The sequence below is a fragment of the Pundamilia nyererei genome, unplaced genomic scaffold (genome assembly GCF_000239375.1).
Source record: "Pundamilia nyererei isolate P.nyererei 1_Seehausen unplaced genomic scaffold, PunNye1.0 scaffold00011, whole genome shotgun sequence".
Taxonomy (NCBI): domain Eukaryota; kingdom Metazoa; phylum Chordata; class Actinopteri; order Cichliformes; family Cichlidae; genus Pundamilia; species Pundamilia nyererei.
This window is the reverse complement of record NW_005187412.1, coordinates 453,721-465,380: the sequence shown is the minus strand read 5'-3', so window position 1 is coordinate 465,380 and position 11,660 is coordinate 453,721. Positions and strand designations below refer to the sequence as shown.

The 11,660-nt window shown below is 42.5% G+C and overlaps 1 protein-coding gene across 3 annotated transcripts in view; it reads left to right on the top strand.

Annotated features, from left to right (window-relative positions):
- Window positions 1-6,577: 6,577 nt before the first annotated feature.
- The window catches only part of fn1b (fibronectin 1b), an 18,488-nt gene continuing 13,405 nt past the window's right edge, over window positions 6,578-11,660 (top strand). For 2 of the 3 annotated variants that reach the window (XM_013908514.1, XM_013908512.1), the window contains exons 1-12: window positions 6,578-6,923; window positions 7,136-7,261; window positions 7,470-7,601; window positions 7,844-7,975; window positions 8,309-8,446; window positions 8,530-8,676; window positions 8,775-8,942; window positions 9,138-9,320; window positions 9,496-9,672; window positions 10,060-10,215; window positions 10,333-10,461; window positions 10,597-10,740. In XM_013908514.1, the coding sequence (XP_013763968.1) occupies window positions 6,782-6,923; window positions 7,136-7,261; window positions 7,470-7,601; window positions 7,844-7,975; window positions 8,309-8,446; window positions 8,530-8,676; window positions 8,775-8,942; window positions 9,138-9,320; window positions 9,496-9,672; window positions 10,060-10,215; window positions 10,333-10,461; window positions 10,597-10,740 (1,774 nt within the window). In that variant the 5' untranslated portion in view covers window positions 6,578-6,781. The remainder of the gene's footprint in view (window positions 6,924-7,135; window positions 7,262-7,469; window positions 7,602-7,843; window positions 7,976-8,308; window positions 8,447-8,529; window positions 8,677-8,774; window positions 8,943-9,137; window positions 9,321-9,495; window positions 9,673-10,059; window positions 10,216-10,332; window positions 10,462-10,596; window positions 10,741-11,660) is intronic. The other variant, XM_013908513.1, reaches the window with a different exon arrangement.

Genomic DNA, 11,660 nt, shown 5'->3' with positions numbered 1-11,660 from the left:
AGGCTGACTTCACCTGGGATAAAGCAGGTAGTCCTGCTTCGCCATACGGCCCCAGGTGAGCTGGCATGTCCCCGCTGTCTAGACAGGAGAGTGACTAATGGTGATGCTTAAGAAAAGGAACACAGTTAATGACATTTCCCCTAACAGGATTGGAAAGTGTGTTTGCATCATCATGGTACAGCTGAAAAAAAATCCTTGATGTTGGGTGTTTCTTGCACACAAAGTTGAGGGAATAGTCATCTTTATGCATTAAAATGAACATAGGCAGAGAGCAGACAATGAGAAAACACACAGAGGAAAGAGATCTGATAAGATTGAAATACTTTGTTTTTAACTTATGAAGGTACTGCAAACCTTCCTTTGGCTGCCCTGTGGGGCTCACACTGGGAAAAGGCTTTACGTGGTGGATGTGGAAAGCTTCAGGATGCAGACGGGAAACCTGGATCACTCTAAGGTGCTGAATGTTATGTATGCACCACTGGCCTACTCCGATTTAGAAAATAAAACCCTATGACTAGTAAAACACATTGTGAAACAGAAAATAGTTGAAATCTAAAGGTTTTAAAAGTAAAACAACCAGCATTTGAGCAAAATGAGCTTTTATTGCAGAATGGAATAACTATATTTACTCATTAGCAACAATGCCATCCTTGTGTTTGCCTGTGTGTGTTTGTTTGTGTTTTTTTTTCTGTCTCAGCAGCACATCTGAATCTTTCTTGGTCTGTTCAGACACTTTTCCAGGAGGTCAGTAAAAGTCCTGACCACTCAAAGCACTTCTTTGTCTGCTTCCTCCAGCATCTTCTGAGGACCTCCTTCTCCATGAGAGATGACTAAGCAAGCAAGCTGCGGAAAGCGGTGCGCACACAAACGCACATTGCAGACACACACCAAACAGTGTGAGTAACTGGTCAGGCTTGAGTGACTCTCTACCTCGCTGCCTTTAGGGCTTCCTGCAAGTCTTTTGGAAATGTGCCCTGTCCATGTGAAGATCATCACCTTTTCAGTGGCGGCAGAATCACGAGTTCATTAATGTGATGAACAAATTAATCACTATTAGCTGGTGTGACAACAGGAAAAGGGACAGACACTTTCGCATGGGTCACAAATTCTGTGCCTGTCTGTGAAGCTCATTCTTGCAACCCTAACAAAGTGGCTATTTTTTCACTCCAGTGGGTAAACAAGATGCAGACTTTTCCCATCAGCCTTATTAAAATAACGGGCACAGTCTGGGCAAATTAACCCCAAAGGAAGTCAGCTTCTCCTTTCTACGTGGAGTGATTCACATTGGCCTGGTTGTGGATGGCGTGCATGAGGACACAGGTTAAAGAAGACCACAGGTCCTCTTGATCAGGCCCAGTTTGTCTCTTACTCTCTCACACAAAGACACCAACTCACTGCCGAAATGGAAACTGTCATGGTCCTGAGTCTGTGGACTCAGTGTTTTGTGTTTCCTTATGCTTTTGTTCATCCCGAGTGTGTATTCTGTTGTGATTTTGCCATTTGTTAGGTTTCTGTTCTTTGCCTGCCTGCTCCCACCACTCTGTGTTCCCTCTGTCTGTCCATGGTGTTATTGTGTCTGCTCATGAGTCTGCCTGTCAAGTTCAGTGTCCTGTCTGGTTCTGTGTCTGTTAGTTTCCTGTTTTATTCTGAAGGTTCATGTCTGATGTGAGTGTGTTCAGTTTACATTTCCCCTGTCCCGTCAGCTCTGATTCCTCCCAGCTGTGTTGCCCTCCTGTCTCTCATCCCCTGATTACTGGTGTGTGTATTTAAGCCCTGTGTGTTTTCCTGCCTGTTGCCGGTTCGTCTGTATTACTCAGTGTCAGTCTGTGTATCCACCGTGTCTTCTCCCTGCTGTTCTTCGTCATCCTCCTCTGCACGTTCTCATTCAGGTTTGTGCTCTGTAGTTTAGTTGTTTCCCAGTTTAGTTTAGTTCGAGCCCCGTTTGCTTTTATGTCCACATTCTTTTGTGTTCAATAAATCATCTTCACTCCTCTACGACTGCCTGCGCTTGGATCCTCATTTATTCCACACGGCTCGCCTTGGCAGCCGTGACAGAAACAGACATTTGCTGCCCTGTTAACGGTGTCCTTATTTACGTCATAGTGTAAAAAACACAGAAAAGGTTTCCACGCTCGAAAGAGAGCTATCAGGAAAGACTGCTGCCCTGCAAATGGCGATACAGAAAGGATTAAGTTGGAATTGTTGTATAAACGGTGTCTGGCCTGAGGAAACACAGCTGTCTGGAGAAGGGGAGGTGATAGTTAATATTTTAGTGAGAGTAGCAGAACGCTGCTCTTAGATTGAAACAGACCCTAAACATTCATCACCAAATACAAACTGCTTACATTTAAATGGCATCTGTTATGCAGGTTCCAGTATTTTAAAATTCATTAATCCATCGAATTTTTCCTGACTGTCAAAGCCCAAATTGGGTTGACAGATTGGGTCCACTTCTTAGACCTTCTTTGTCAAAGCTGTCAAGAGCTTCCCTCACTTTTAGCGCCTTTGAGCACAATAGTCTGATTCTTTTTTGCCCCCTTTAAGCAGAGTGTTATTAGCATTATAGGTTGTTATTGGTTGATATTTGTCATTTATGCTAGCGTGCTTGCTAACTTAGTGACAAAAATGAATGAATGACAAATGATAAATGCACCTTGCTAAGTTAGCAAATACTTTAGCATTAATGTTAGCATACTTGCTAACTAACTACCAACAAAGCTAAGTGGCCAAGTTCCTTGTTTTCCACCAGCTTAGGTGAAACACAGTAAACAGCTATCAGTTATAGCTACCTATACATGTTTTTATAATTGAATTTTTTTTGGTGTAAAGCTGAAAATCTTCACATAAGAGTCTATGGGGGTGACTCACTTTAGGAGTGAGTCTCCAGTAACCACTTGAGAAACTAGATTGTGGCATGTCTTGATGCAAGCCCTAACAGCCAGGTAAAGAAATCCCCCAAAAGTCAACTTTTTCGGACAGATTCTGGCATGTTGGCATTTTTCAGCCTTGAAGTTGAAAAAGTAAGAATGAGAAAGCATTAGAAAAAAAAGCCATTGTAGCATCCAGAAGGCTGAGTTTAAGTCATTTGCTTATAAACTCAGTTGCTTTTTGTGATGTGTCCAACATTTTGCCTGGTCTCTTTGCTCCTCTGGACTCCTGACCATGAAGTTAGCTCATTTCACGGGCGTGTGACTTTCTTGTGTGACTCAACATATAATTCAAGCAATGAAGCGAAGTTATTAGTACCCCTCACATGTCAAATCCAACCCTCACTGTCACTCTTTAAATGACCCAACCCAATCTGGTTTCCACAGTAACTTTGCTTTGTAGCAGTGTGTTGTGGAATCTTTGGTAAGTGCTTCGTCACAGTTTGCATTCACAACCACCATCCCTCCTCACCGACCTCTAACATTTGTTCCCAGCAGTGCAGCAGCTCTTCGCATCCTGTGCAGAAAATTCTGACTGATTCAGACGTGAGCAATGACGAGGATCATTGAGAATGCTGACAACCTTAAATTATGTTGCTCAACTGTCTTCATCCACTGACTGTCTGCAGCATGAACTTCTGCATAACAACTTTGTTTTCTATGTTTCTTATATTCCTCTAGAAGAGCGGCGCCTTCTTCATGTTCAGATTTTCATTGCATTTCTATTCCAGGCAGAGAGCTGAAGGCAAACAGTGGAAGAACAGCCATAAGTGGGTGTGACAGTCAGTCAGTCAGTCATGGTTGCTGCTCATCTCCTCCTTCACTCTTCCAGTCTATAAGCCAGACATATTACCCTCCAGCTTTCTCTTTCCAAACACTTTCCATTTTCGTTTCCATCTTTCTCTATCATTTCACACACACCCCTATGTATTTCATCTCTCCAGTTTTTCCATCCAGCTGTGGCCGTTTGGCTCTCTTTCTCCAAACTGGCTGTACACAGTTTGGTGAAGCCAGGATGGAGAACCCCGCATTACAAACAAGTACTAGAAGGCTGTACATATGTTACTGATTGGCACACCTTAAAACAAATTTGCCTTCCAGATTTGGAGGAGGAAACTCCACACAAAACACTTAATTTCACATTTTATACCTTTTAGTTTGAGTAGTTCGCCAGAAAATAATTAGATGAGGAAATTAATAATGAAATTAACACCAGCTTTGTCTACTTAACTTAAGGCTACAGAGCAATTAACTGATAAGCTTAGCAACAAATAGTTCACAAGCTGTTGTTTCTACCCTTTGGATTTTGTATATATTTGTCAGAAACCTTCGGGACAGATTTGACCAACTCTGCACTGTGGACCTTTAACAATCACTGCCCCCTTCAATTAATGCAGTAACTCAATGCATTTAGACATGCAGACATGGTCACGACAACCTGGTGAAATTCAAACTGAGCATTAGAATAGGGGAAAAAGGTGGTTCAAGTGACTTTGAAATAGATTTTTGCGCCAGATGGACTGCTCTGAGTATTTCAGAAACTGGTGATTTGTTGGGACTGTTGTGCAACTATCTCTAGGGTTTAGAGAGAATGGTCTGAAAAAGAGAAAATATCCACCAAGTGGCATTTCTCTGGGTGAAAATGGCTTGTTGATGCCAGAGATCAGGGGAAAATGGCCAGACTGCTTAAAGCTAAAAGGAAGGCAACAGTAACACAAAAATAGCGACTCCTTTAAACTAATGCAGAAGAGCATCTTAGAATGCGTGGCGCATTGAACCTTGAAGCAAATGGGCTTTAGCAGCAGAAGACCACACCAGGTGATACTTATGTCAGCTAAGATCAGGAAAGCAAGTCCACAATGGCATAAACGACATGAAATACAGAATTATCCTGCTTTGTATCAACAGTTCAGGCTGGTGGTTTAATGGTGTGGGAGATATCTTCTTGGTGCACTTTTGGCCCGTTAGTACCAGCTGAGCATTGTTTAAACACCACAGCCTACCTGAGTATTGTTGCTGACCATGTCTTTCCCTTTTCAACTACAATGTAACCATCTTCTAAGACCAACGAACACTAACGAATGGTGTTGAACATATTTTAACGAATGCTGGCTTAACTTGAGTAAAGCTAAAAAGTATTCCAGTAATTCCAATATTGATCAACTTTTGGTAAATGTGGCTATAAGGATGAAACATATCACTCCAACAATGACTTGGGGCAGATAGTGAACAATTTTCTACCATGAAAGAGAAACAAATTCCCCACGTCTTCTCACAAACTCTTGGGAATAAAAATACAAGTGAAAAAACTGCAAACACTGTTTAGGAAAGCTCAACATTTTATATTTTACAATATTGTGCAGTGCATACATCAAGGCGTACATACTTGTTTAGGTGATCTAAATCTGTGGGCTTTTTTGATAACTACAGGTTTGTTAGGGTATAATGCAATGAAGATGTTCCACATCCCTCCGTCTTGCTTTCAACTGTATTCCTTTGTGTAAGAAAGTGTTGTTTTGATATCAGTGGAAAAAGATGACAGACACTAAATTAAACCAATCATACTTTAGAAAACAGTTGCAGCAGTTCCAGCTTTCAGAGATTATGAGGTATCCAACTGAGCTTTCAAATACAAATCATTCTGGGAACAAAGAAATCGTTATGAAAACAACCAGCGTGAGGGATAAATCTTTGCTGCAAAATAGATCTTATGTATGGAAAACAGAGACAGTGAGCAAAGAAGAGATGATATAAGCCAGGCAGCCTTCCAGGGGCTTTGACAGAGACAGCTCATAAATCTGACAGAGATATAACAACCCAAGAAATTAAGTCATACCCAAAATGCACCACTCTATGGAGTAAATGTTTCTCTCTTTCAAATATTTATGCGTTCTTTTACACCAGGATCACCCTCCCGAAAATGCATGAGTGCACATTCAGGAAACCTGTTGCACAGCAGTGAATATGGAAGTTGATGTTAAGTAACACTTTAAGGCTCGCCGCTTGAAACTCTCTGGTGTTTCAAGTCTCCACGCTTTGGCGCTGTTGCACACGTGGAAAGAATTCAGAGGCTTTTTTCAAACAGGGGAGATTGGTGACTCAGTTGCACTCACTGTGCTTTTGGCTTTTGCTGTTTTTCTTCCTCTGTTTCCCAAAAAAACATCTGCTTGCTGTTTAATTCTTCAGTCCTCTGGCATAACTTGTTCCTTGAACCTGAGGCAGGAACTATTACAGTCCGCAGTCGCGCACACAGTAGCTGCTCTCCTGACCAGACCCATGAGTAACAGCTCATGCAGCAGGACATGTCCAAAACAGCACAATGTGCTCTGGTTTACTGTTTCCGCCCACCTTGGAAATGTTCTTTCACTTCATTTTTGAGATATTTAATATGAATATATATATTTTATTTCATGTCATGGAAATTAACTAATATATATATATATATATTCCCAACTTCCCAACCCTACACAGGGCAGCATGTGTGCAGATGAACAGATTACAGAAGCTTATTTATCTTCATTGCTTGATGTTTTTTCTTCAAAATGAGGATTATAAGTATTGCTCACACTTTGTCGGGCGGCTCTTCCAGTCTCCCGTTAAACCCCTCCTCTGCTGCTGTGGCGGTCCCAGTATAAAACCAGCGCGCAGCCCTCTGCTAGGTCTGGCGCACCAGCTGCGATTCGGCCAAGTGAACTGCCGAGAAGGAGCAGCCGAGGTAGCTGAGAATAAGGGGCAGGAACCAGCTCTCTCCAAGCCCTTTAATACTTCACTTGCTTTTTTTTACTTTTTGCTATTGCTTTTTTTCCCATCATCTAGGTTTTTTCTGCTTTTCATTGAAATATCCGTTCCATAAAATGAAGGGTAGCCCGCTCACAGGGTTACTGCTTGCGTTGTGCGTAAGCAGCGCAGTTCACGGCTTGCCAAAGAAGAACAAAAGACAAACTGGCCAGTATCAGGTGTATCCCGAGCTTCACGATACATCGGCTATTAATCCAGGTTGGTACAAGAACTTCTTCTTGAATTCAGGGGGCCTGACTGTGTAACTTCATGCATTAGAAAGATATTTCTAGTGCGTTTTGTGTTAAATGAAAACAACAACAACAAAGAAACACGTGATTTCGATATGTTTCTTTCCATGTGAGCCAAAGCAAACAAAAAGATTAATGTTCATTCTACTGTTAAAATGTTTAATAATATATTATTTGTAGTCGGCTGTGAGGAAAACGGTCGCTCATACAGAGTGAACGAACAGTGGGAGAAACCTTACCTTGGTAGCACGTTGGTGTGCACCTGCAGTGGAGCAGCAGGCATCAAGTGTAAAACTAAGCCTGAAGGTTAGTGCGTCTTTGTAGTGCACTATCACTTGTTTCACGACTCTTGTGTTGATCCCGACAAGTGAAAAACAAAACACACACACAAAAAGCAACGAATATACGGAGAAAGGCACAGATGTTGTGCGTTTTTACGCAGCAAGAGAAGACTCCAGAACAGCTTCTCGGTAAGAGCCTCTTTAACTTTGTGCTGTTTGTTTTTTCCTCTCAGTGGAGGAATCCTGTTATGATAAGTACAATGACCGGACATACCAGGTGGGTGAAACCTATGAGAGATTACATGAGAGGATGACTTGGGACTGCACCTGCATTGGTTCCGGCAAGATCAGCTGCACAATAGCGCGTGAGTTCCTAGAATACCAAATACTAACCTTGTTGAAACAGCATAATGTGCTGGAGTGGTATGTCTTAGCATGGTAGTTTTTCCTTTGTCAAAGTGCATGACACACATGGCAATACCTCTGCATGGTTCAGTTTATTCCTGAAATTAAGTTTTAATTATTGAACCAGAATTTGTATATGTGTGCCATCTCGCATATACAAGAGGTCTTTGAAATCAGCAAGTTCACATTTTGTCATTCACAGATCGATGCCACGATGGTGGGAGGTCTTATAAAATCGGGGACACTTGGCAGAGGCCTCATGACACCGGTGCCTACATGTTGGAGTGTGTGTGTCTTGGAAATGGCAAAGGAGAGTGGACATGCAAACCTCTCGGTGAGCAGGGCAGAAAAGAAAATTTCACAAATGAACTATGAAAAGCAGACAAATGTAAAATATTGCAAAAGATCAAAGTTTATATATTCATCATACACACAAACATGGATGCACACACACACATTTCCCAGAAGCGTAACTCTTTGATACCACTGCAAATATTTGACATGAGTCCAGTCAAACAAGATAAGCGAGTGAGACAGCATGTCCTCTGATTTGCTCATCTTTCACTCCAGCTATTGATTTTTGTTTGGTTTATGTCTAATACAAATTGCCCAGTGTGATTTAGATTCTGCATATTCAGTAAATCAAAATTTGTTTATTTTTCTGCAGGGGAAAGGTGCTATGACAATACCTTAGCTGCCACGTATGCTGTAGGAGACACCTGGGAGAAGCCATACCAAGGCTGGATGATGCTGGATTGCACCTGTATGGGCGAGGGGAATGGACGCATCACATGCACCTCAAGAAGTAAGCAGAATCCAAACATACACAAGCACAAATGCAAGCTTTTCTTCAGGGGCAGCTACTAACCACTGTTGTACACCAACCAGACCGCTGCAATGACCAGGATACAAGGAGGTCCTACCGTATTGGAGACACATGGACGAGGACTGACACAAGCGGACATCCCCTGCAGTGTGTGTGCCTAGGAAACGGCAGAGGAGAATCAAAGTGTGAAAGACACAGCTCAGGAAGAGGTGAGACTTGTAAATCAGAAACCAGTGCTCAACAAGAGCTCTGAGCTTGTCGCTGTTAACAGACCTGACGTTGTTTGTTTTTTAAAATGTGTTTACAGCCAGAGTTGTGTTGACCCCAGTCCGGCAGCTTGAGCTTCCCGCTGAGAGAACCTGTCGCACCGACTCTGGAGCCTACTACTACGATGGACAGCGCTGGATCAAAAACCAGGGCAGCAAACAGATGCTCTGTACCTGTTTGGGCAATGGAGTCAGCTGTCAAGAATGGGGTGTGTACCAGAAGCAAATAAAATTGGGTATTTTAATACAGAAGTCTTGAGGCTGGCTCAAGTGGCTCTTGGAGTCAATCCCAGAGAAATTGCAGTCTTTTGTAATTTTCTGTTGGTTCCATTCAGCTCTGCATGTTGCTCTTTGATTGGTATACTGAAGTCATTTTTCCCACCCTCCCTCCCCTTTTCCCACAGAGGCCAGGAACCAGGTGTACGGTGGGAACTCTGATGGCCAACCCTGTGTATTCCCCTTTGTCTTCATGGGGAAGACCTACTACTCTTGCACCTCAGATGGACGTTCAGATGGGCAGCTGTGGTGCTCTACAACCTCAGACTATCAGAGAGACCAGCAGTACTCTTTCTGCACTGAAAAGAATGGTGAGACTCAGGAACATAGATGTAAACGGCAACTTTGCCCCAAAAATTGATGTGCAGTTACTGTTGTCTAGCATCTTTAGTTTATCCACTCACATAATAAAGATTGTGTGAATAATTGTGTGGTTAGAGCCAATTAAGCATGCATTAACTTGTATGTGTACTTTCTTGAATCCAGCAATTGTGACAACACGGGGTGGGAACTCCAATGGGGCCCTGTGCCACTTTCCCTTCCTCTACAGCGGTCGCAACTACACCGATTGCACCACCGATGGGCGCCGTGACAACATGAGATGGTGTGGCACCACCTACGACTATGATTCAGAACAGCGTTTTGGATTCTGTCCCATGGCTGGTGAGTGTGTTTGCTGTTTTTCTCATTTGAAGGTACTGAACTGGTATATTGTTATATAACACAGCTGGGCATTTAAATACTTTTGCCATTTTTGTTCCGATTGCACAAAATGCTTTTTGTCTTCTTCTCATCAAGTCGTTTCTCACAGACTATAATGATGATTTGGTTGCAAGGTTCACTTGTAGACAATTGGGGAGTAAATAATTGGCACTTAAAGAGGTCATGGGAGAGTGATGATGCTATTAAGGCTGTTACGTAACAGTAACATACAAATTCTGGGTTGAAGTGGACCAAGAAAAACTCTGTGTCTGGACATACGCAGCACCATGTGAATGTATATATGTACCAACACACTGATAGCTTTTTTATGTTTCCTTCTTTAATTAGCTCATGAAGAGGTATGCACCACCAGTGATGGAGTGATGCGCCGTGTGGGCGACAAGTGGGACAAACGCCATGATGTCTTGGGTCACATGATGCAGTGCACATGCCTGGGAAACGGCCGTGGGGAGTGGAACTGTGTTGCTTACTCACAGCTTTTAGGTCAGAGGGCTAAATCTAACAAAACCTTTTATATTTTGTCTTCAAATACTTTGCGAATAATGTGAAAGTTTAAATAAAAGGTGAATTCATCTTCCTGTCTTTTCTCTGTGCATCCAGATCAGTGTATAGTTGATGGTTTGACCTATGAAGTAAACCAGGAATTCACCAAGCGCCACGACCAAGGCTACATGATGAACTGCACCTGCTTCGGACAAGGACGTGGATACTGGAAGTGTGACGCTATTGGTACGTTCACGGCTCGTTACTGATTGGCTTTTTGGGGACTAAATACTGAGAACTGCTGCAGCTTCAGAAAAACAACCCCGCTGTCGTCTGTCCCATCTGCTCCACTCTTTTGTCTCCTTGTGTTTTCTGCAATAGATCAGTGTCAAGAACCACAAACCAGGACGTTCTATCAGATCGGCGAGACGTGGGACAAAGCCATCCATGGCATCTACTACCGCTGTTATTGTTATGGCAATGGGATTGGAGAAATGAGATGCGAGCCCCAGCAGACCTACCAAGGTAAAAATGCACAGCTCTGTTTTAAAAGTCCACATGTTCAGAGTCATAGAGAGTACATGAAAGATGGGCGTAGCTACTTTTGATACCCTTTGATTTTTTGGACTGCCATTCTGAATGCTTAGTTTTGGCATTTTAGGTGTTCCACCATGTCCAGATCGACTTATTCAAAATAGTTTCTTCAGCATCTAAGGGACTTCTGTGGTCAAAAATGAGCCAGAATGTAAACAAACAGGTAGAAAATTTAGCCTGAAGAACATCCTAAACCTAAAGCTTTTCTCATTTGTAACCATTGGTCTGAATGTCCTTTCTTTTAGCTTTTCCACCGACCTATATGGATTTTGGTGCTCAGTTAATGTTTGCTGTACTAAACCAACTCCCATTAATTATTGACTTCCTCCCACTTAATCCTAACCTTGCCAGACAGGTGGAGGGAAGTGGGAGTTTGTGGGTTTCTTTTTATTGCGTAACTTTAAAGTCTGCCGAATGTTGAAATTTTGGCAAGCTGGAGGCACCCTGTCTGTCTGATGCTGAATGATGTTTTGTTGACTTGCTAAGCTGGAACAAGGTGAATTGCTGAACAAGGGAGAGGGGCTTAGAAGGCAGTCACTTCCTGCCTTTGTTTAGTTGTTTACTGGGGGAATTTGTACTGCTTTGTGAGCCTTGAATCAAACAACACTGACCTTGCTAAATGAATCTCACGCAATCAGGAAGTCCTCTATCTATCTATCTATCTATCTATCTATCTATCTATCTATCTATCTATCTATCTATCTATCTATCTATCTATCTATCTGTCTGTCTGTCTGTCTGTCTGTCTATCTATCTATCTATCTGTCTGTCTGTCTGTCTGTCTGTCTGTCTGTCTGTCTGTCTGTCTGTCTGTCTGTCTGTCTGTCTGTCTGTCTGTCTGTCTGTCTGTC